This window comes from Danio rerio, chromosome 10, assembly GCF_049306965.1.
Source record: "Danio rerio strain Tuebingen ecotype United States chromosome 10, GRCz12tu, whole genome shotgun sequence".
NCBI lineage: Eukaryota > Metazoa > Chordata > Actinopteri > Cypriniformes > Danionidae > Danio > Danio rerio.
The window spans coordinates 392,501-417,757 of NC_133185.1; the positions used below are offsets into that span (position 1 = coordinate 392,501).

At 43.7% G+C, this 25,257-nt stretch overlaps 1 protein-coding gene across 13 annotated transcripts in view; it reads right to left on the bottom strand.

The window, feature by feature from the left end:
- Positions 1-24,523, bottom strand: part of ttc3 (tetratricopeptide repeat domain 3) — a 28,121-nt gene extending 3,598 nt beyond the window's left edge. For 2 of the 13 annotated variants that reach the window (XM_005172576.5, XM_009305043.4), the window contains exons 1-39: positions 24,453-24,523; positions 23,400-23,466; positions 21,338-21,380; positions 19,454-19,613; positions 19,266-19,344; positions 19,130-19,195; positions 18,472-18,601; positions 16,888-16,973; positions 15,838-15,932; positions 15,694-15,756; positions 15,557-15,611; positions 13,874-14,036; positions 13,533-13,581; positions 13,380-13,461; positions 11,578-11,614; positions 9,923-9,983; positions 9,487-9,592; positions 9,148-9,291; positions 8,851-8,931; positions 8,610-8,716; positions 8,408-8,534; positions 8,096-8,215; positions 7,287-7,388; positions 7,110-7,202; positions 6,794-6,858; positions 6,578-6,711; positions 4,700-5,014; positions 4,166-4,438; positions 4,047-4,093; positions 3,312-3,368; positions 2,776-2,861; positions 2,537-2,692; positions 1,862-2,273; positions 1,643-1,708; positions 1,239-1,388; positions 1,009-1,148; positions 652-720; positions 403-499; positions 35-138 (exon numbers count right to left, since the gene is read on the bottom strand). In XM_005172576.5, coding sequence (XP_005172633.1) covers positions 35-138; positions 403-499; positions 652-720; positions 1,009-1,148; positions 1,239-1,388; positions 1,643-1,708; positions 1,862-2,273; positions 2,537-2,692; positions 2,776-2,861; positions 3,312-3,368; positions 4,047-4,093; positions 4,166-4,438; positions 4,700-5,014; positions 6,578-6,711; positions 6,794-6,858; positions 7,110-7,202; positions 7,287-7,388; positions 8,096-8,215; positions 8,408-8,534; positions 8,610-8,716; positions 8,851-8,931; positions 9,148-9,291; positions 9,487-9,592; positions 9,923-9,983; positions 11,578-11,614; positions 13,380-13,461; positions 13,533-13,581; positions 13,874-14,036; positions 15,557-15,611; positions 15,694-15,756; positions 15,838-15,932; positions 16,888-16,973; positions 18,472-18,601; positions 19,130-19,195; positions 19,266-19,344; positions 19,454-19,613; positions 21,338-21,380; positions 23,400-23,465 — 4,286 coding nt within the window. In that variant the 5' untranslated portion in view covers position 23,466; positions 24,453-24,523. Of the gene's footprint in view, positions 1-34; positions 139-402; positions 500-651; positions 721-1,008; positions 1,149-1,238; positions 1,389-1,642; positions 1,709-1,861; positions 2,274-2,536; positions 2,693-2,775; positions 2,862-2,881; positions 3,250-3,311; positions 3,369-4,046; positions 4,094-4,165; positions 4,439-4,699; positions 5,015-6,577; positions 6,712-6,793; positions 6,859-7,109; positions 7,203-7,286; positions 7,389-8,095; positions 8,216-8,407; positions 8,535-8,609; positions 8,717-8,850; positions 8,932-9,147; positions 9,292-9,486; positions 9,593-9,922; positions 9,984-11,577; positions 11,615-13,379; positions 13,462-13,532; positions 13,582-13,873; positions 14,037-15,556; positions 15,612-15,693; positions 15,757-15,837; positions 15,933-16,887; positions 16,974-18,471; positions 18,602-19,129; positions 19,196-19,265; positions 19,345-19,453; positions 19,614-21,337; positions 21,381-23,399; positions 23,470-24,064 lie in introns of those variants that run through there. The other 11 variants (XM_073914289.1, XM_009305044.4, XM_073914286.1 and 8 more) reach the window with 6 other exon arrangements.
- Between the last annotated feature and the right edge of the window lie 734 nt (positions 24,524-25,257).

The window sequence follows — 25,257 nt, forward strand, 5'->3', positions numbered from 1 at the left end:
TGCAGGAGTGTATAATCCGGACACACACACACACCTGAGGGCCACGTCGGACAGGTGTTTGACCACCATCTTCCCCTCAGACACAGTCATGCGAAGACGCCGCAGCGCATGTTCACGCCTGCTCTGGAGGACACACAGCTGCACACACACACACACACACACACACAGTCATTTAATCCCAGTGTGTGAGCCTCCGCCATTCTGTCTGTGTGTGACTATGATTATGTGTGTGTGTGTGTTTTAGCTCACTTTTTACCTGGAAGTGTGTGCGCGCAAGTTTGTCTGAGTGTGTGTGCAAGTGTGACAGTGTGTATGTTTCTGAGTCTAAGTTTGAGTGGATGTGTGTGTGACTGAGTTTATCAGTGTGTGTGTGTGTGTGTGTGTGTGCACACTGAGACTCACCTGAGCACTGGCTGATCTCCGCTCTGCTTTCACACACGCATCTCTGAACCTCTTGATCTCGTCCTCCAGACTCAAGCGCTCAGCTGCACACTGGTTACTGCACACACACACACACGCACACACACACACACATACACACACTTTAAGAAAAATCCTGAAAGTGTATTGTTCATTTTGATTTGAATATTGTCTCCATGACACACACACACACACACACACACACACACACGCACACTGTGTGATGCTCACCTAACATCCAGGAAGAGCTCCAGCTCCGCCTCGTATTGTCTGTTCCTCACACTGATGTCTCTGCTCAAGCTGGAGGACACACACACACAATCAGCAGCAGCACAGTGTGTGTGTAGCATATGTGTGTATAGTGTGAGTGTGTATAATGTATGCAGTGTGTGTGTGTGTGTGTGTGTGTGTGTGTGTGTGTGTGTGTGTGTGTGTGTGTGTAAGCGCCCCCTGCTGGCCTGGTGTTCCCATGTGTGTCTCCCATCCAGACTCCCCCTGCTCAGCTCCAGCAAGGCACCAGTCTGCAGGCTGATAAGGCTGAGTGTATCTAGTTGTGTGTGTGTGTGTGTGTGTATGAGTGTGTTTGACCTCTCCTGCAGCTCCACCAGCTCCTTGATCTCCATCTTGAGGCTCCTCAGAGTCTCCTGGTTCTCCTTCTTCTCCTGCTGGTCTTTCTTCACCTCCTCCTCCAGTTTCTGCTGGAACATGCTGAGCTCCGTGCTGGCGATCTGGACACAAGCGCGTGTGTGTGAGAGAGAGAACAGCAGAGCACATGTGTGTGTGTGTGTGTGTGTGTGTGTGTGTGTGTGTGTGAGCACCTGCATCCTCTGACTGATGTTGTGTGTGTCCTCCTGCAGCTCCGTCAGCTCCTCCTGCCTCCTCTGCTGCTCCGCTTCTCCATCAGCCCTGATGCGCTGCAGCTCCTCCAGCAGATACAGCCGACGCTTCTGCAAGCCCATCAGCTCACCCTGCACACACACACACACACACACACACACACACACACACACACACACACACACACACACACACACACACACACACACACACCTGCATCATGTTGTCATTCTGGCTGTAATGAGTGGCGTAACGTGACAGTGATGTGATGAGGTCAGCATGTTGTGCAGTAATACAGCGCTGGACAACACTAGATATGGCCTCACTGCTTCTCCATGGTGATCCTGTAACTCAGACTAATACACGATCAATAACGCTCACTCACACTGTTGTTCTCGAAGGGGGCACACGGCTCTGTGTTGACCGACACGTCTGTCCGATCCTGAAAATCCTGCAGGATGAAAGAGACAGTCAGAGGACAGCTGAAGCCAGGGGTCAACCTGCCCTGTGAAGCCTTCAGATTCCTCTGACTAACACACACCCTGCTTCACTGGTAATCTAATATTTGCTGTGGGGGATTGAGCATGTCTCGGGTCAGTCTCACCTGTGCACGTACAGCAGTGTGTTTCTCAGCTCGCGTCTCTTCAGTGTCGGACTCGGTCATCTCTGCTGCTGAGAGCTGATCTTCCTCATCAGTGTAGGGGTCGGGCAGCAGCAGCGCCGGCTCACCTGTGCTGGACGGAGGCTCTCCGGACAGCGGCCAGAACTCGGACGCGGAGGGGTTGAGGATCTGTGAGTGTGTGTTGCTGCTCTCAGACAGACACACGGCGTGCTTCATCAGCCCGATCAGCCGCTCCGTCATGGTGAAGCGCAGAGACTGCAGCAGGAAGGCCTGGAGCCCGCCGGCGTCTGCGATCTGCTGCTGCGCCTCCAGAGGGAAGTTCTGCAGCTCGCCCACCAGCAGCGGGTCCGTGGCACACAGGGGTCCGTGCTCCTCCAGAACCTGAGCGAAATAACTGACACACACACTTCTGCATCACTACAGCAGCTGATGACCCTCACAGCCAATCACAGTCATTTCTGTTGAGCACTGGTGAATACTACGGTAAATCAGTGGTGTTGAAGAGCGCGCTGAGCCCAGTATGGACTGGTACTGAACTCCAGCATCACTCAACCCTACTGTAGTTATCGTCAGGTGATGTGAATGCTAATATAGTCATCATGACAGGCCCAGCTGTCTCTGATTACTGCACTAACACGAGCGCTGACAGACACATACTCATATAAAGTCTCCTTGGTGGGGTCCGGGTGGTTGTCCAGCATGCGCTCGTAGTAGCTGCGCTGTGCGGATCCGCTATAGTTCTCCTCAAACTCCGCCAGCTGATAGCGCAGGTGATCCGGAACGCTGAACGGATCCATATCATTCAGGAACATTCTGGAAGAGCGCAGAAACACCGTCAACACAACAGCACACACTCCGACAACAGACGAGACGAGCAGCGGCGCAGACACACTCACAGAGAGTCTTCCTCAGAGAACAGCTCATCTTCATCATCCTCATCTCGCGAATGACCCGCTCTCATTCCAGACAGCACAATAACAGACTGAAACACACACACACACACACACACACACACACACACACACACACACACACACACACGGTTATTCCAGACAGCACAATAACAGACTGAAACACACACACACACACACACACACACACACACACACAAGGTTATTCCAGACAGCACAATAACAGACTGAAACACACACGCACACACACACGCACACACACACACACACACACACACACACACACACACACACGGTTATTCCAGACAGCACAATAACAGACTGAAACACACACACACACACACACACACACACACACACACGGTTATTCCAGACAGCACAATAACAGACTGAAACACACACGCACACACGCACACACACACACACACACAAGGTTATTCCAGACAGCACAATAACAGACTGAAACACACACGCACACGCGCACACACACACACTGCAGTGACATCACTCAGGACACTCACCTTTAATTCCTTATGCTTCTTTTTGCGATGTCTGTTTTTACTCTTAAATACTGAACTCTGAAACACACACACACACACACACACACACACACACACACACACACACATCGTCTCTACAACCCAAACTCAAAATAATCAGTGTTGTTTTTATTCTACTACACTGGCTGCGACTGCTAGATTCACTGTTTGATTGGACAGACTACACGAGCTGGATTCACTGGTCACACACTCCAGCAGAACACACACCTGCTGGTCACAAGTGGAATTGCAAAAAGTAGAGCACATAACCAGATCATACCTATTTGCTGGTGTGGACACAAATATAGTTCTGATTAATCTTTAAGGATTATTTAAAGATAATGACTGCCTACCAAAGTATTTGGTTGCAATGACAAAAAATGACATGGAAGTTATGCAAGGCAGGCTAGCGAACTGAAGTATAAGAATAAAAGTGTGTCAGATATCCAGTGCCTTTCAACATCTGTGTAGCCTCCTTTTCAAAAGCTGGAGAAAAATAACTAGCGTTGCTTCTATTCCATTACACTGACAGCCAATGCTAAATCCACTGTTTGATTAGACGGACTACACGAGCTGGATTCACTGGTCAGATACGCCAGAAACACACACCTGCTGGTCACCAGTGGAAATGCAGAGACAAAAACTACGAATAAAGCAGATTGCTGATTAATATTAAAGGCCTGAGCTCTTCTGGGCGTGAGTGTGTGTGTTTCTTACCATGTGCTCATCATCATCTGTCTTTTTAATGACTAAACAAACAGCATCTGAAGGCAAAAGAAACCAAATCAATCACACAAACGGTTCTGATGGTAAAGCTGCTATTCTGACGTACGTACCGTCTTCAAAATATTGATCGAGAATGGTGTGACAGCTCTGATATCGCTCTCGACTCGACTCTAGAGTCCAAATAAACAGACGCATTTCTTTAGCGGGAGCTTGTCTTAAGTACTCCATTACAGTAAAATCGTCACGGTCAAATAACTCCGTAACGCTGCCCAATTTCTCAACGAGCGACTCCTGCAGCGGCGGGAAGGAGAGCAGAGGCTTCAGCTCCAGATCCTCCAGGTGAGATCGATAGCGGTTGATGAATGACTGAGCGGCCTTCAGACCTGACGTGATAAAGAAATAAAGGTTATCTTACTGAACAAAAACCACGACAAACTGCTGCTCAAAAAACCTTTCTGAAAACCGAAATAAACAACAAAAAACAACAAATGAAGAACTACAAACTAAACTACCAACAGCCCCTGAAAAAACATTATTGTTCAGAGAATTCATACGCGTTTCTTACATGCATACACACACACACACACACACACACACACACACACACACACACACACACACACACACACACACTGTAAACGCACCGGTGTCGTCCAGCTGCTGAGCCCAGTGCTGCAGTCTGGGTTTGATATGAAGCGTGGAGCCCAGCGTCTGAATAAACACTCGAGCCCAGACCCGGTTTCTGGACTCCAGCAGCAGATCCACCAGCTCCGACAGCACCCCAACACCTCTACGGCTGTTTAACACGCTCTCCTGTCCTTTACTCTCAAACAAGTCCAGCCACGGCCGCAGATGCTCCCAAAAACAGGAAATGCTCACTGGCTCTTCTTTAAAAAGTGCTTTGTTATCATGAATTTGTTGTAAAACACGGTCCATATAAATACAGTCTCTGGGTGATGCTGCAGAACAGAAGAACACAGACGATCATGACACAGCCCCACTACAGCTTTATAAATCACGTATGAACAGCATTACACATCAACACACACACCTATATGAAGATATTCCCACTCTTAACTCACGCCCACTACACCTGTCACTCAGGAACAATTAGCCACACCCACTCATTTACATGATGCAGTATAAGTAAATAAGTTGGTAAACAAATCAATAAAGTTAGTAAATAAGTAAATCAACAAATGTAAATAAGTTAGTGAGAATAAGTGAAAAAGCAAAACAATTTAAACAAACAAATAAGTAAATAAGTAAATACACAAGTTAATAAGTAAATAACAAGATAGTAGTTAGTAAATATGTTAATAAGTAAATAAGATAGTTAATGAGTAAATGTATAAATAAATAAGTTAATAACTTAGTAAATAAGTTAGTAAACAAGTAAATTAGTACATAAAGTTAGTAAATAAGTGAATAAAGTAAAAAATATATAAAAAATAAATAGGTAATTAAAGTAAAAAAGAAAGTAAATAAATAAGTATATAAGTAAATAAGTTAGTAAACAAGCAAATAAGTAAATAAAGCTAGTACATAAATAAATAAAATAAGATAGTAAATAACTACGCAAGTATATAAATAAATAATTAAATAAGTTAATAAACAAGTAAATAAGTTAGTAAATAAACAAATAAGTTAGTAAACAAGTAAATAAAATTAGTAAACAAGTAAACAATAAAGCTAGTAAATAAGTAAATAAATTAAGTAAACAAGTTAGTAGACAAGTAAATAAAGCTAGTAAATAAGTAAATCCAAAAAGTATACAAGTTAGTGAGAATAAGTAAAATAAGTAAATAAAGCAAAACAATTTAAATAAACAAATAAGTAAATAAAATAAGATAGTAGTTAGTAAATACGTTAATAAGTAAATAAGATGGTTAATAAGTAAATGTATAAATAAATAAGTTAATAACTTAGTAAAAAAGTAAATAATTTAGTAAACAAGTAAATTAGTACATAAGTTAGTAAATAAGTGAACAAAGTAAAAAATATATAAAAATAAATAGGTAAATAAAGTAAAAAAGATAGTAAATAAATAAGTACATAAGTATATAAATAAGTTAGTAAACAAGCAAATAAACAAGTAAATAAAATTAGTAAACAAGTAAACAATAAAGCTAGTAAATAAGTAAATAAATTAAGTAAACAAGTTAGTAGACAAGTAAATAAAGCTAGTAAATAAGTAAATACACATACATATATAAATAAGTGAATAAGTTAGTAAACAAGTAAATAAAGCTAGTAAATAGGTAAATAAAGTAAGTAAATAAGATAGTAAATAACTGAGTATATAATGCAGTATATAGGATATGTATAAAATTCTTGTTTATAATATTGAATATTTTCTCACTTATTCTGCAGTATTGATATAAACCATCATACTGCCCAGCCCCATCATCACACACACAGACTCTTCTGCAGATTAGCAGGCTACAAACTGAGTGAAGAATATTGAACAGCTCCTCATGTAGTGCACACACACACACACACACACACACACACACACACACCTCTGTCCGCCGGCTGCTCTTTAGCTGCTTCCTCACGCATTACTTCTCTTTTCTCCTGATGGGATGAACGCGCCGCCAATCTCTGCTGCTTCCGCCGAAGTTTACGATCATTTTTAGACATCAACTTCTTAATACTGTTGAGGAGCAGACGGAGGAGTGAGTGAGCAGAACACACACCACAGCTCACACTAATGATGATGAGGAACACACGAGCACCTCGTACACTGCTGCCGGAGTCTGGAGCGTCCCGCAGCTCTGGCTTTAGGAATAGATGATTTAAACTGACAGAAGAGGAGAAGAGCAGAGTGAAGACCCCAACATCAGCACCCGTCACGCTGTGTGTGTGTGTGTTCAGTACATGTGTGTATGTGAGAGTGTATTTAGTGAACGTGTGTGTGTAAAGTTAGTGTGTTTGTGTGCATGTTTAGTGTGTGTGTGTGTTGTATGTGGGAGTGTATGTGTGTTTAGGGATTTTGTGTGAGTGACACATTCAGTGTGTGTGTGTGTGTGTGTGTGTGTGTGTGTGTCTTACCTCACACTTTATCAGCCCTGTCGAGCCAAATATTAGGATGTGACAGATCTGCCCAGCGCAGTCTGGCGTAAAACATGAATCTTTTAGAAAATCCTGCGGTGAAGAGAGGAAGATGTGTGTGTTTTCTGCCACCATCTTGTGTGTGTGTGTGTGTGTATAGACATGCGTCCGCCTCACCTTGTCATTCTTATCAGCGAATGAAAGTGTTTTGAGCTTCCTCCAGCAGCTCATATGAAACTCGATTCTGCAGCTCTGACAACACACCAGCTGGATGAACCCCTGAAACACACACACACACACACAATCAGAGCGCTCACTCACACACAGCTCTGTGTCCACACTAGCGCTTCACCCAGCATTTCTGAACAACTCTCCGTCCACACTACACCACTGAAAACGCACATCACGTGACCGTGACCACACACACACACACACGGGATGGAGTGTATGCGCCTGTGTGAGCTCCAGGCAGTCAGTGGGTGCTTTGAGCAGCGCAGCTCAGGCGGTTCATCAGGGATCTGCCGCTGGATCTGATCTCACTACAGTTGTTAAAGGTGGTGTTTAATTGAGCTGGTCTCCATCTGACAGCTCTTCTGTGTGTTGAATCGGCTTCTTGTTCTCGGGTGACGTGTTGTGCAGAGATCAGTTCATACACTAATGTTTATTTACTAGTGAAGTCTGAGCTGAAGGAGCGGATGCAGGACTGAACTGAGGGAAATCCCCCATCAGACAGTGCATGTCTGCAGCGCTGCCTCCGTGTTCAGACGTCTCGTTTCCCCCGTCCACACTGACACACAGCAGCAGCGTTTAAACACCCAAACGGCCTCTCCAGCGTCTCCAAAACACTCCGTCTTCAGGGCTGGAAAACTCTGGGGTGGTGTTCACGGATGGAGGAACCAGCAGAAATGATGCGCTTTAAAACTGAAAGGCATTAGTGTAAACGGGGCCAGTCACACACTCTCTGTCTCACACACACACACACACACCTTAAAGTCAGGGTCGCTGAAGTAGATCTGGACGCTGTGGGACACACACTGCTGATGACGACACACAGCGTCTGCTTTAGGAGGAAACCTGCACACCTCCACCAGGCTCTCCAGGTGCTCCTGCGGGGCCGAGAATGCAGATCAGCGCACACACACACACACACACACACACACACACACACACACACACACACACACACACACACACACACACCAACAACAACATTAGAGAGCAGCTCCAATCCTCTTCAGCTGGGCTGCACATCAGACAGGTGTGTGTGTGTGTGTGTGTGTGTGTGTGTGTGTGTGTACCTGTAGCCAGGCCGGCTGTGTCTCCTCCACTATAGCTTTGGTGGTGGGCCAGGTGAGTTTTCCAGGTGTGATGTGTCTCTGGATCATCAGCAGCGCATTAGAGAAACACTCACGCGCTTTAGCAAACCTGCACAACAGCAGACGAGTCACACACACACACGCTCAGGAGTAAGAGCAGCAGCGCTCATGCACACACACTCACCTGTTCTCCTTCAGATACACTCTGCCCATCCCATAATGCACCAGAGACTGAAACTTCCTCTCTGTCGACTCTAATTTGGCGAATAACTTCTCTGCTTCAGCCAACTCCTGCGCACACACACACACACACACACACACACACACACACACACATACACACACACACACACACACACACGCACACGCACACGTTCACTGATGCTCATGTTGGGTCATTGATGTCAGTATTACAGGATCATTACCTCAGGCTGTCCGGTCTCCAGCAGAGCTGTGGCATATCCATACAGGAGCACAGATTTATCCAGCTCCGTCAAGCCCAGCTCCTGAAACACACACATCCAGACCATTCACACACAGCAGTCACACACACCTTCACATGATTAAAGAGTCCAGAACAGAACCAATATTCAACCAACACAAGGAGTAATGTGTCCAGTGGCATGAGTGTGTGTTACTGTCCCTCAGACACAAATGAAGGACCTGATAGCGGAGCCTCGGCTGTGTTGTGTGTGTTTATTGTGGTGTGTGTGTGTGTGTACCGTGGTGCTGCTGGACTCCAGGATCGCGAGCGCCACACTGAAGGACTGCTGAGCGTTGTGGCAGCGCTGGTCACTCAGAGCCACGTGAGCCTCCAGTACAGCGGCACAGAAACGCTCCCGCACTGCTGCTGCGCTCACCACCTCCTGCACGCACACACACACGCACGCACACACACACACACACACACACACACACACACACACACACACACACACACACACACACACACACACACACACACACACACACACACACACACACACAACGTTAAACCAAAGCAACAGACAGACAGACTAAAGTAGAGACATGCAGACAGACAGATGCACAGAAACTCTCACCGCAGGTGCGCTGGCTCGGTCTGCAGCCGCTGGTAGTTTGCTCCGCACCGCCGGCTTCTCTGCAGTGCTGGATGAAGCTTTTTTAGCCTTGCGAGGACTCGATTCACTGGGACACAAGAGGACAGAAGAAACACACGCAGATCAGCACATGACTGAACGCTTCGTCTCATGATAACAGCACAGACACCACTGCAGCACGCAGCACTCTGCAGCCTGATGTGCTCATGCGGTTATCAACAACAGCGAGCGCAGGGAAACTCTCCCGCGACTGATTCTGAAACTCACAGCATGCAAAATGAAAGTAAATCTGAGCCGAGTCACGTGACCTTTACATTAATAAAATTTAACAAACTCTGCAGACACACGATGAGCGTAGACGAACAGCACAACACAGTCCAGCACTCGCCAGACTTCCTCCACTCCAGTGGTGATTTACCTGCTGACGTCTCGCAGTCTGTCTGCTCCTCCGTCAGTGTGTGCTCGAGCTCCTGAAGGCCCTGAAAACAAGTGAATTATGGGTTTAATGTGCCGCATGTTGCAGATCTCCAGAGAAACGCCTGACAACACACACACACACACACACACTCCTGCTTCAGCAACACCACGAGCTGCAGGACCTGAAGATCCACTCTGAGCAGCGCCTCTATGATCAAGAACCAGCGGGAGAGGGAGGAGCTCTCACACACACACACACACACACACACACACACACACACACACACACACACACACAGTACTATACGATGTCCTCCACTCTACATTCTGTAGCTTCACACATGTACTCTCCTTCACTGTGGTTGATTAATAAGCTTGTTTACCTGCGAGAACCTCAATTCAGGTCCCCATTAGACGTGAATTTAGGATAAAGTCCCCAGCGGGATATAAAAACATGAACACACACACAGGAAACAGTGAGTGAGTCACGCTCACTTCCTCCAGAGAAGGTTTGATAACTCAATCCCACATGAGATAAACTCTGAATGTTTTGATGTTCCTCCGACTGTTCAGGCAGCACATGATGTTGAAGAGTTTAAACCCCACACACTGTTCCCAAACTACCTTCCCTCAACAGTCAGCGAGAAACCGCATCCAATACGAGAGCAGAGATGTAGAGCAGTGTGTGTGTGTGTGTGTGTGTGTTTATAACAGCTGCATGATATTTAAAAACACTCAGATTGTGATATTTAGATTTTCTGTTATTTATATTTCAGTATTTAATAACTTCTATATATATATATCAGGGTTCAACACTTTTCTACTGGTCTGATCGGGTCGTTGATTCAGATTTTTACCTTGACAATTTTCAGTGGCCCCAGCAATAAAAAAAAATTATTTAAAAACTATTAAAAACTATAAATAATGTGTCAAAATAATGTCTATAATTATTAAAATGTTAAAACATATTTAAATAATATTTTTAAAATGTTAATATATGTGTAATAAGCAAAATAATAAATAAATAATAAATTATAGCAAAATAATGTTAACAAATCAAAAAGAGCAGTGTGGAGAATGTGAAGGTTTTTCATTTCAGTTAGAAATTATTTATTTAACAAAAGGTGGCCCCAATCGGGCCGTAATGATCCCGTCTACTGTCCCATGCGTCTCTCACACTGGCCCCGGGCCATCGGGATGTCCTTACTGTTGAGCCCTGTATACTGTATATACACACACACACACACACACACACACACACACACACACACACACACACACACACAGACACACACACACACACACACACACACACACACACACACACACACACACACACACACACACACACACACACACACAGACACACAGACTCACACACACACAGACCCATCAGGACGCTTCAAGACTTTCAAGATTTTAAGTGCTGTTAAAGATGAGTGCCTTCTCATGTGTGGGCGTGGCTTCAGCACCAACAGTAGACACGCCCCCAGCACTCAAAGCAGAGCCTCGCCTATTTGCCATAGATCTGCACATGATTTAGAGAGTTATTGTGTTTATTATTGAAATGTGCAGCGCTGCTGTTGGTCATTACTCCTCCTGTGTTAAACTCACAGCTCAAACTCAGAAAACTGTTCAGAATCTTATTCAGCTCACCTGAAGTGTCCGCCTGCTGTTTCTGCTTTTCAGATTTCTGGAGGAAAAACAACAGTACAGTGATGAGACTTTCAGTCCACCGTCACACTTGAATACAGGCGTCTCAAACTCAAACTGGCGGGGGTCTTATCAGATAGCAGGGGCTGACACTAGGAGAGCCGCTTCAACACTCAAGCACAGGAAAACAGAGGAAACCGGATGTAATGGATGAACTCAGACTCTCTTCCACAGAGCATCAAGGCTCATTTCTGCCTCTCGTTGTACATACTGAAGGGGAGTTTACACTGCTATGAAAATAACACAATTTAATAATAATGCCTAATGATAATTAATATTCTGTCACAATCAATTTAAAAATTTTCAATTTTTCACAAATTTTCAAAAGTTTAACAGTCTGAAGGCTCGTACACACTGGGACACTTTTCACTTGCGTTTATCATCAGCGTCGCGTCAAAAAAAAAAAAAAAAACGAGCATGAGGCGTTTCTTAAAAAAATGAGGCTTTTGCGTCTGCCATTTTGCACGTTGGTGTGCATGATCTCATTGACACCCTTTATTTAGTCTCGAGGCGGTAAACTTTGATGGTAAACACGAGCAGATAGCGTCGGTGCACGGGCCTTAAGACAGCAGAAAGAAGGAACTTTACTGGCAACCGTTCTACTCTCTCTTCCTTTACTTGTAAAACTACAACAAAGAGGGGAAAGTATGTACATATATATTCACAGTTACTTTAACGTGTTCAGTTCAGCCAGTTACACTTTACTAATGCAGTTTTATATACATGTAAGCCTTGGAGATGTGTTTGAACAACACAATACAGGTGTTATAAAACTGATTATACTTAAATGACCCTTAAATATGAACAAAAACAGAGCTTTAGTAAAAATAGAGCACTTATGGACATTTCAACGTATAATTCAGCCCCAGAAATAATCTGCATGTGCTTTCCTCTCGACCGCATGCTGAGAGAAACCGAAAGTAACATGATTATGCAGTGCAGTACTGTACATGTCCAGTAGGTGGCGGTCGAAACCACAAGTGGCTATATGCGACTGCACACCAATGATAGTGAACATGTTTTGATGGGCCGAATCCTGTTATATTTTAACATCAGTAGCGAGCCAGAGGGAGGAAGAGGGAGGACCGCAAATGACCCACAGGCCAGCAGTTTAATAAGTCACAGCATCATCAGGACGGAGGCTGTAGAGGCTGATTTATACTTCTGCATCCAGCGCACGCATATGCTCCGGCACAGCCTTCGCAGGGTCACAGTTCTCACCGTGGCTGAAGTGCACCTCCCAGACATGTAACTACACATCACCATGACGCGTAGCGCAAGCTCTGTGATTGGTCGGCTTGTTACCGGTGATGAGTGTGGGTGGTGCTGAGAGCCGCGCGAGCCTGATGGAGCGAGTGTTCACAAGTGTGGAGTCCTGTGAAGGAGCTCTTGCTTTGTGTTCACCTCATGATTAAAGTTGCTGCACGCCCGCTGGTTCCCGCTTCTGAATGAGCGAGTTTGAGCTGGTTGTACAGTAAGGAAGCGTTCAGAAAAAACAAAACACCAGCGAAGAAACTCGACACAGAGGAACATGAACACCTACTGCCAGCTAGTTACTGCAGAGCAACACAGAGCATGCAGAAGTATAAACGCCGTCACGCTGAATGCTCGACGCAGAGGTATAAATCAGCCTGAAGAGCACACAGACGCTGTCTCTGAGTTCTGTCCTCTGTACAGCACACGGTGGTGAAAGTGCTTTATAGAGATCGAGTTGAGTGCTGGAGCGTTTCTGATGCGTGTCTCACCTTAGTCTGCGGCTCTGGTGGTGTTTCGGGCGGAGCGCTGGTCTTCAGATGCGCAGCTGAACTCGCGCCGGCAGTGTGTGACCTGTGGGAAACACACACCGTAACCCGAGTGCTCAAACACAGAGCAGCGACACACAGCTCACAAACACCTACCTCGCTTTAGAGGAAACCTTCTTTGGGTCCGGCTTCTTAGTCTTCATGTCTGCTTGAGAGACAAGAGAAATGAGGAGAGTGTGTGTGTGTGTGTGTGTGTGTGTCTTAGATTATAGAGTATGTATGTGTGTTAAGTGTTTGATATGCATTTATATATATATATATATATGTGTGTGTTTATGCATGCATGTGTGTGTGTGTGCGTGTGTATGCATGTATGTATGTGTGTGTTTATGCATGCATGTATGTGTGTGTGTGTGTGTGTGTGAGAGAGTGTGTGTGTGCCTGTGTATGCATGTATGTATGTGTGTGAATGCATGCATGTATGTGTGTGTGTGCACCTCTGGCCTCCTGCAGTTCGCTCTGGAAGCGCTCGTGCTGCTGCAGCAGGTCTTTCTGTCCCTCCACATCTGCTCTGCAGGCGTCCTGAGCCTGCTGGTTGGCCAGCAGAGCCCTCTGGTGCTCGCCCAGGTAGAAGAGCGCGTCACAGAACCGGTAATGACCCTGAAACAGCGCAGAGCATCCGTTGTTACTTTAGCTAGTCAATCTATGGTCTTGAGAATTGTACAATTTCATACTCTAGAATATACACAAAGGTAACAGGGTTAGCAACATGAATGAAGAACATAGAATAAAAACCTCTAAATAAATCAGTTGTTTATCATGTGACCCACTCATAATCACCATTACAATATTGACTGAAATACTCATGATTATGATCGTCTCCATTATCAACATGAGACTGATATCAGTTACTGACACACATGATGCTTTATGATCACTCTGTGCGACTCTGAATGTGGCATGGTTGTTGCTGCCAGATGGGCTGCTCTGAGTATTTCAGAAACTGCTGATCTACTGGGATTTCTCTAGGGAACTGGGACCATCTCTAGGGTTTACAGAGAATAAAGAGGAAATCTCCAGTGAGCGGCAGTTCTGTGGGCGCAAATGCCTTGTTGATGAGGTCAGAGGTCAGAGGAGAATGGCCAGACTGGTTCCAGCTGATTGAAAGGCAACAGTAACTCAAATAAGCACTCGTTACAACCGAGCTCTGCAGAAGAGCATCTCTGAACACACAACACGGCCAACCTTGAGGCGGATGGGCTACAGCAGCAGAAGAGCACACCGGGTGCCGCTCCTGTCAGCTAAGAACAGGAAACTGAGGCTACAATTCACACAGACTCACCAAAACTGGACAATAGAAGATTGGAGAAACGTTGCTGCTCTGATGAGTCTCCATTTCTGCTGACACATTCGGATGCTCGGCTCAGACAACATGAAAGCATGGATCATCCTGCCTTGTATCAGCGGTTCAGGCTGGTGGTGGTGGTGGTGTAATGGTGTGGGGGCAGGATAACGCAGCATGTCATAAAGCTCGATCATCTCAGACACATCATGGATGTGCAGCCGACAAATCTGCAGCAACTGTGTGATGCTCTCGTGTCAATATGGAGCAAAATCTCTGAGGAATATTTCCAGTATGCTGTTAAATCTACGCCATGAAGGATTAGGGCAGTTCTGAAGGCAAAAGGGAGTCCAACCCTTTACTGGTAAGGTGTACCTAATAAAGTGGCCGGTGAGTGTAGTAAGTGTTTATAAAAGCGGACATGATGGTTTAATAAAGCTTCTTATATTAACCCCACTGGAATAAACAGTAACCTGCATAGTCTTCAGCTCATATAGCAGACTGCAGAACTGAGAGCTCTGAGCTGAACGTTTAATGTACGTCATTCGGCTTCTTGCTGATTTCTTTGCAACACATCTACATTCATTACTGGAGTCGAAAGCGGAAACACGAACAGCGGCGTGCTGGAGAATGTACGGTAGCTCCCGTTAGCCTAAACACACAAGAAAGCGCAGTTTGGCCAATCACAGACAGACTGGGTTACATTTCTCACAGCACCGCAGCGTTTGCTGAAGGACAGCAGATAATGCGCTCTGGAGTTTCGACAGAAGTCGTGTGAGATAAAGACAGACATGGCAGATCTGCTGAATAATATTCAGTGTGTGAGGCTCAGCTTTACCTTGGCCCAGTCCGGCTGTAAGACAATGGCTCTCTTTCCATCTCCGAGTGCTTTCCTGAAATCAGTTTCCACAGTCAGTACAGCTGATCAGACTCACTGCTGAATCACGTGTGCTGCAGATAAATACAGTAACTCACAGATATTTCCCAGAGCGGAGTAAACACAGCGCTCGGTTCCCGTACAGGATGTGGTTATTCGGGCTGAAACAAACCGATGACAGCTCAACATTCGGCAACAGGGAGTGGATGAACAACACACAACAGAGGCGCTCTGCTACTCACTGGTATTTAATGGCTTTAGAGTACCACTTTAAGGCAACGTCATATTTCTTCTTCTGAAAGTGCTCGTTTCCTTTGTTCTTCATTTCATCACTTTTCTGAAACACAAACAACAACAGATTCATTACAGTTTCTCTGATATGAGAGTGAGAATCATGGCGGATTCACACAGCGCTGAACATCCATACAGTAAACAACATTATACTCCAATACACGCTGAACATATGCGGTGTCTGATGTACAATTAAATATCTTTTGTATATTGAAGATGTTTCATTACAACCAAACTGTGATATGAAATCATACATTATCTAAAAGCTTTATTTAATGCAATTAAAACAAAAGCGAGCCAAAGCTTTACTGAGAATTCATGTTTATTCTCTTGTGAAGACAGTGACACTTATTTCAAATAAAATTATGATTTACTGTATCCATCCATCAATAGACAAACAGACAGACAGACGGATGGACAGATAGACTGACAGACAGATACAGAAAGACAGGATTATGGACTGATATAGACGGATGGATGGACGGATACAGAGATGGATAGACAGATATATAAATAGATAGAAAGACAGACAGAAAGACATATGCATAAAGTTTGCTCCTTGATTTTATTGGTGTGCTATATGTAGATATCAAATTATTATTTTCTTAAAATAGTTTAATTTATTTTCTTGTTTTTTTCTTGTATTAAAATATGAGCGCAAAATAGTTTAAATAATTTTAAAATATATTATTATTATTATTAATATTATTATATGTAGATTGCAAAATATACAAAAATATATAGCTGCTTAAATAGATTTCCAGACATATTTGTGTAAATATACTTAGAAACACATCTTAGCAAATATATATATATATATATATAAATACAAATTATATTTAAATACCTATGTAACAGATCAGTTTATTTTTATGCATGCGTGTGTGTATCACATATACATAATAAATATACTGCACGCATTGAAAATATAGACATTATTACTGTACAGGAGATTGACTACAGGTAAATCAGGACACCGGTTTGATCTTAAAGACTCTTACCGATAAACTCCAAGAGTCTGGCTCAAATTTCATCTCCATCAAGGCTTTCTTCTTGCTGCAGGACACCACCTGAATATAGCGCGCGTCTGAGGGAGAGAACATTACCATCATTAGTGACGCTGCCGGAGTGTGTGCACACGTGAACGCTCAGTCCTGAAACACACACTCTGCTCGGGTTGTTGGTTCCCTTTTGTGTCTTCAGGGTTGCTGCACATTGTTTACAATCAAAGTTTAGACTTTAGGTAAAAATGAACCCTCTACACATTAGGAACTGCACAGACTAGTCGACTTTAATGCTCTGCCGTGATGTTTTTTGACTGACTGGTCACACAGATACTAAAATACACACCATTCAGACACATTAATGAAGAACTGAACTTGGTGGGTTTTAAAATTAAAACTGAAATAACTAAAAGGGTTTTCAAATGTGTCATTAATCACGCCTAAAACAGGGCAGAGTATCGAGCAGGCATGACATATGAGGCCTCATAATACTCAGAGACGACACAGAGAAAATGAACTCACTACTCGCATTCAACCGTTTTCTTTCCCTTCCTGCTTCCTTTTATGCAACAGAACCTGCTGCAGCCTGTTCTCTAAAAGATGCAATAGTTTTCTGCAAAGTCACACTCTCACGAGCAAAAATAAGACTCATGACCTTTTTTAAACTCTAATTTAAAGGATTCCTATTGTCCCCCTTTTACAAGCTGTAAGATCAGCGCTTGGTGTCTCCAGAATGTGTCTGTAAAGTTTCAGCTCAAAACACCCGTCAGAATATTTTAACACCCGGCTGAATAGTTATATAATATACAGGAATCAGGCATTCACAACTCACAGCTAAAATATGTGAGATTTAATGCAGCAGAAGATGCACACACTTATATAATAATAATACCCTAACATTAAAATGCTGTTGAAATAGCCAGTTATGCCACAGGATTAATAAACTTCATATCATCCTGAAGAAAACCCACTATAGGCAAAACTAAACAAATTGCTAATTTGACACACGACAGTGTAAAGCCTGCATAAATATCCCACAACAGATGTAGGAAGTTATCCTGCACGATATTAACAAGCTGTAGCAAAGTTGTGTGTGCACATGACTGATAACTGAATATTAATGAGATGATGTCATTGCGCTGCTGTGCCGTCAGCCAATGGCTGCATAGCCGGTCATTATTTTGAGGATGGATGGATCTGTCCTTCACAACATATAACACAACGATAAAAACATTTCTCACATGTCTCTCCAGCAGCGCAGAATAAACACGGCAGCACGCATCAACTAACATTAAGATCATTAATAACGCATGTTCTTACTCATTTCTGAGAATTGCAATATCAGACACTTCAAAACACTTACAGGACGTGTCAATATTTGCAGAAAAGGGAAAACTGAAACAAAACACAATATAGAAGCAACACACTGTCACACACTGTCCTGGTGAAAGCGAAGAGATCTGAATAATAGTCAGGAAAAACTCCTGCGGGAGAATTAAACACCTCTGCTTGGAAGCGTTAAAACTGCAATACTTTCCATAAAAACATTTCATGGTGGCATTAATGGCCTTTAAAACTCACACTCCATGAAGACGAAGCTCAGTGTTAGGTAGCGAACCTCCACCGAGCCCAGATCCATCAGTTTCTGGCCCAGGTCAGGATCTCCAGAGTCCAGCAGCCAGCGTATGGCCTCAGTCAGACAGTCCTCCTCCTGCACACACAGACAGACGGGTGAGCCTCATCAGGTGCTTTGAAACATCTTATACAACGTTTGACGCAATCTCGACTTAAACATGAACAGGGCAGGGCAAAGATTAGCTCCTCCCCTTTTCAAAATCAGCCAATCACGTTTAAGCCCCGGTCAGATCACAGGATTTTGTCGTAGGGTGTCGTGGGGAGCTGTAAACGGCAAACGGGTGCTGTGACGCAAGATTTGATTGTTTCTCCTTGTGTAATGTGGCTAGTTCATGACGACCGATACCATGTCTGTGAAGCCTCACAACACCATCGCAGAAAGCCTAGCATGTGATTTCTTTTATTGTTTCAGCAAATAGGATTGTAAAATGATTATGTGTTGTACTCTCCTATTCACTGCACTCAGAGTTTACCAACGATGACCACTTCTGCTTCTGAGAAACATGTAGATGTGGAAGGCTCCAGCGACACTGAGATCTGAAAACCTTTATTCTGCTTTCAGATGAACTTTAAACAGACCTGTAGCGGCGGCACAGCGACATACCTGAAAGAAGCGCTGGCTCAAGGACACCACGGCTCTGGCCTTGTTCTCCACGTCTCTAAGAGAAAGCTGAACACAACAGAAGCGGGTCAGAAGCGGATGCATATGCACAGTAAAGCAGATCTGCACAGATACGTACGCCTCTCTCCATCGTCGCCAGAATGCTCTCCAGAATCTCCATCTTCTCAAGCCTCTTCAGGCTCAAATCGTTGGACACGCTGAAACAGACCAGGGGAGAGAGCGGTTGACTCATTTATGCTCAGCACTGTCTATCGCATGAAATCAGAGCTGATTCAGCAGTGTTTACAGGGGTCAGGGGTCACTCACTTAGAGTCCAGGAAGCCCATCTTGACGGCCCAGGCGGTGGTGGGGTGGTTCTCCTGCTGGCGGAGCAGAATGTGCCACCAGAACACAGACACGTGCATCAGGTGACCCAGGTCCTGCTTCCGCTTCAGCTTCATCTTGCACCAGCGCTCGTACACGATGTCTGATCAGCCACAAACCAGCAGAGTTAGATTTATTAATGAACATAAAGGCTGATAAGTATTCACTCGTGACATTTCTTTCCAACACTACGAAGAGATGAAGATCAGATGACATGGGTTACAATTAGGGCTGCACGATATATAGTTTCTGCATGGATAACGCAGTGTGAAGACTCATAATACAGGACCTGCAATGTTGAGTCTGGATTACACTTGATCATCTGCGTGTGCATATACAGGGCTCTCCTGCATGGAGAATTACCACCTCCACCTTTCTACACAAATCAGCCAGGCGGACACGACTACCGACAGACCCCGAGTGATGCTCAAACACTGATTGTGTCTTTAGAAAATGTCTGGTAACACTTTAGCTTAGGTTACTATTCACAGCATTAACAGACCATTAATTAACACTACTAGCTTAATTAACTACTGAAGAGCTGTGTATTAATAGTTAGTAAGGTTGAAGTTGGGTTTAGGCAGGATTAGGGATGCAGATACTTTATAACTACTAATGAATAGTTCATATCTTAAGAATAAGTGGATAATAAGCCAGTAGTTAATAGCATGAGTTGTGATCTAAAGTGTTACCAAATGTTTAGATAATATTTTACTTGATAAAATTACAAGAATAATGCAAAATCTTTTGTGTTAAGTAGCAAGAATTTGACGATCAGGATACCACCCCAGCCTTATTCTGATCCAGGAAAACCCTGATTAAGTAATGTAACGTGTTTTTACAAATAGTTTACATTTTATCATCCAAAATGGCAAGAAATATAAAAAATACTCACTTCTCTTTTAGAAGAGCAACTTTACTCAGACTTTGAGTAGTGTTTTCTACTCTACTCCAGTGTTTCTCAATCCTCACGCTCCACTGATCTGCATATGTCTCTGTATATGTCCTATTTAGATGACCAGCTCTTGAGAAGAGCTCCATGCACTACTCCAACACTACTATCCCCTACGCAGTGTGCATTCTGCCCTAGTCCCTTCTCCTTTACTGAGTTAATCAAACATGTATTTACCATTGAAACATTAATTCACAAATCTACACAACAGCACTGCCTGCAGTCTCCTCGGCTGGAGATCGGTATCGGCTGATCATCACATTTCATGACTCGATCAGTATTCGCCAATCCAGCCGATTTCATGAACCAATCGCAGGTGTTTTGAATTAGATAAAATACCCTGGAAATCGTGGAGATGAGAGTGAATTAGCAAGAGAACAGATTGTGAGAGGCACAGGGATGTTCTGAGCTTTACATTAGTGAGGTTAGATGAACAGCCCAGTATATGACAGGAGGATTCCTAATAATTCATTCATTCATTCATTCTCTTGTCGGCTTGGTCCCTTTATTAATCCAGGGTCGCCACAGCAGAATGAACCGCCAACTTATCCAGCAAGTTTTTACGCAGTGGATGCCCTTCCAGCCGCAACCCATCACTGGGAAACAATCCTAATAAATACAATATAAATTCACATATCACACGCTGACATGCTATATGAATGAAACATGTACGCTCCCTTCACACTGACATCATCACAGAATACCCTGTAGTCCACTTTGCAGGGCACTTGTTGTTGAATTAGAACAAATGTCAGACGTGAAAAGGGAAACAGATGAAAGTGCAGTGCTGTTGTGTAACCTGGGGAATCCTGAGTATATTTCAGTGCACCACATGCAAACACACGAGACCCACCAAGAGCAAAGCACACACTCACCCGGCGGCTCCATGTGGATGTAGGGGAACTGAGCATGGTAGACCTGAGAGGAACAGAGAATGGAGAGTGTGTGTTCAGTCAACAGAAGGACACTGCTGTCTCACGAATATCATCTCATCACTCTGTCAGCTTTCTGTTCATTACTGTGAAGCAGTGGCGAGGATACACACGGCCCACTCACACTGAGGACTGCTCCACACACGCACGCACGCACGCACACACACACACACACACACACACAGAGAAATCACAATAATGACATAACATATGTGAGGCGAGTAATAGATGTGATATGATGAGGATGATTAACAGCACACTTTAGTCACTGTGTGTCGATAACATTACCCTCTCCAGTGCACAGAAATGTAATGTCCGGCTACTGACTGGACAGACTTGTGAGCTGTGTGTAGAGCAGGCAGGTAAAACAACAGAGCCGTAATGGAGGCTACATTACCCATCTGTTTCAAGCAATGAATATTTTGATCACATTTCAACAAAACAAAACAGACAAATATGACGACAAACAGAGAGTCGTGGGCACTTGTGATCCATATACAGATTTTATAGTCATTTAAAACCCTCAGCTCTCTGTTAGAGCTACAATGCACTATCTGTACACAGACTTTTAGTTTAGACAGCCAGCCCGACGGCTTCCGGTGAACTGTCTTTCCATTACAAAATCGCCACGTTTAAGATCTGATTTCCTGAAAGATCAGTGACCTTCACGGCCTGATAGATATTTGATATAGCGTGGGTCTCAGGCGGGACAAGAAGCACTGCATTACATTACATTTATAAATTACATCTCGCTAAAAAAAAAGAGGAAATTTATTTTACGCCAGTATTTTGAATGGAGTGAACGGTTCTTCTAGATTAATAAAATAAATGAATTCAGTGTCAGATTATAGAATATCTGTTTTTGCTTTCACATCTTGAATGACTGGTTCTGCTCTCTAAAAACAACAAAATCCCAAGTCCAGGGCACTCAAACAGATTTCAAAGCCTGTATTAACACGGCTTATTCTGTGCTGCTTTCTACAGTCCTACTGCTAAAGTGAATGTTTCTAATAGACGTCTACACAGTCGTCTTGGCTCAAACAAGGCTAAATTTGGGCTGTCAGTGAAAGACTAGTCTGGACTAGTCATCAAATATGCAGAAATGAATGAATACACATATAAAGCCCGTCTCATCTGTCTATTTGAGCTAATTTTGGGCTTTTCTATGAGATTTTCACTTACAGCCCAAGTTTAGCCAAGCTGTCTACAGCCTAATGTCTATTAGACGTCTATTAAACACAGAATTGTTTGCTGGGTGGTTTCAGCATCGATGCTCCAATGTGCAAATATGCAATCATAATGTCACAGAATCTGCAGAAGTTGAGTTCTGATTATAATTAACCAGAATCAGAAGCAAAGTGTAACCCTGCTACAGTGAGCAAATTCATTTAAGGTGTGTGTCCGTGACATTTCCAGCTAATGTTCACCATTCGGGCATCCCCAATTATAATATATGCAGCTCTAATGATGGGATAAAGTGTATTTTTATTATTTATTTTACATTTGATTAAATCACATATTTATTTGACTTCAGTGCTGTTGGAATATCCAGAAATCATGAAGCACGCTGTGTTTACTTGGCAGCTTTGTTCTGTTGTGCACGTTTAAGCTTGTAAAGTGTTTTTAATACTTTTTAATTACCACACTGCCTGCAAATTAATCACAATGTAAAATTATAATTTCTTTCAGAATAACAGTTGTTTAAATGATCTAATAAAATTACATCTAATCACAATCCATCACATAAAAACTAAATATAGCAATGTCAGTGTTTCCCAATGCCCTGCAGACTTACTCTACACACATTTCTGCCATTTTTCTAGACAGAGTGTTGGATAGTCAGAAATGTCAGCTCACGCCTCTTTAAATCTATTAATATTATCAGAGATGATCAATATAAGAATAGACTCACTACACACTCAGTTTGAGCACTGTTGTCCACTCACTGTAACGCTTCTGTCCTCGCCACTGCTGTGAAAGCAATAAATGACTGAAATATACTCACAATCTTGGTTTTGTGCCTCTGAACATTGGGTCCTTCCTCCAGATCTGAGTCGTCACTGTCTGACATTCTGCTTCACACACAAAATCAGGAAAATCAGCAAAAGATTTGCATCTCGATGGGGGTAAAGGTGTTTTTACATTCGCAGAGAGCATTCTCAGCCCATACGACATAGAGAAATCACATTGTCAGCCAAATGACTGTCGAAGTACATCAGAGGTGCTCAACCCTGCTCCTGGACATCTGCCTTCCTGCACACTTCAGCTCCAGCCCTGATCAAACTCACCTGAGCAGCACTGCATAACTACAGGCAGGTGTGTTTAATATGGGTTGGAGCTGAATGCTGTAGGTAGGTGGATCTCCAGGAGCAGGGCTGAGCCTGAAGTACAACAGTTCAGTCAATTAAACAGTGCTAATGTTCAGTTCCACACCCAATATTCACAGTAGCGCGGTGAACAACATATGGAGAGGGTCACAGATTGTCACAAGAGTTCAGGAATGAGTGGATGTGTCTAACATTATATAAACCTAGTAAACACCAACTGCACAGTTTTACAGCAAACATCAGAGCAGCCTCGCTTCCCATGATGCACCTCGGGGAGACACACCTGACCCAGAGGCTTCCATTGCAAAACCACGAGCTGTTTACTGTCTAAACTGACACAAACCTGGCCAAACCTCTCCTCAAACCCGAGCTGTGCCGTGGTAAAGCTGAGGTAAACTCTCCTGCTCGCTTTATCCGCAGCTTCGCCTCAGGAGTTCAGCTTTTCTCCTTCAGCTCGTGTTTTTCTGCCTCTAAAAGGCGCCAAACTCGTCATTTCTCCGCCATTATTGAGCGTTTAATCTCTTCTCCTCTAAAGATCAGCTCGCACATCTGTAATTATCGCACTGAAAGGCGCAAACTTTACCAGGAAGTTGAACGCGACGCATTCTGGGCTGGCAGACGCTTTACCTGTGTTGATGACACGCGGGGCGTCGCGGAAGTAAGAACACGCGCTGCCGCAGCTAACCGTCCATCAGTCGTGAATATTCGGGGAGAAATGTTTATAAACTGACCTGATTCAGAAGAGCAGCTCCACTGTTTCCTGATGTTTAACCTCACGCATCAACTGCAGCGCGAAACTGACGCGGAGTAAGAAGCGCGCCCTCTGCTGTTCGCCCGCGCGAGTGGCATCAGCGCGCCCTCTGCTGTTCACCACTAGAAGGGATACAGGTGTTGTCCGAAGTAACAACTTGTTTTTACTTTATTTTAAATTAGCCATTAATTGTATTTGAGTTAATTGCACATTGTATTGACGTCTACCTACCCCAACCCCAAACCTCACAGCAATGGATTAACAGAAATTATACCGAATATCACTCATATTATTTATTAAAATGCTCATTAAACTGTATTGTATTACTACAACCCTCACAGTAATGTAAAAACAGTAATTATACAGAGTATTATTCATATTATTTATTAAATTACCCATTAAACTGTATTTAATTATCTTCTACCCTCACAGTAATGTACAATAATCAATATTGTTGTAGTGTCGTATAGATTGTGCTATACTAATGTGAGAATCCGCAGCTGTATCCCTTCTAGACGGAGTGACGTCAGCGCGCCCTCTGCTGTTCGGCCGCGGACACCAACGTTTGTCTTAAAGGCACAGCTCACCCAGTCATTTTAATTCTGTTGTCATTTACTGCCTTCTTTAGTTGTTTTACTTGAACACTTATACGCTTCATTTTAACTGCTGAACACAACAAATATTTAACATGTACGGTAAAGTACATGCTCTTAATCTGTCATAAACACACAGAATATCAGACCGAGCTAATACACGCAGATATTAGTGAATGAAGGAGAGAGAGC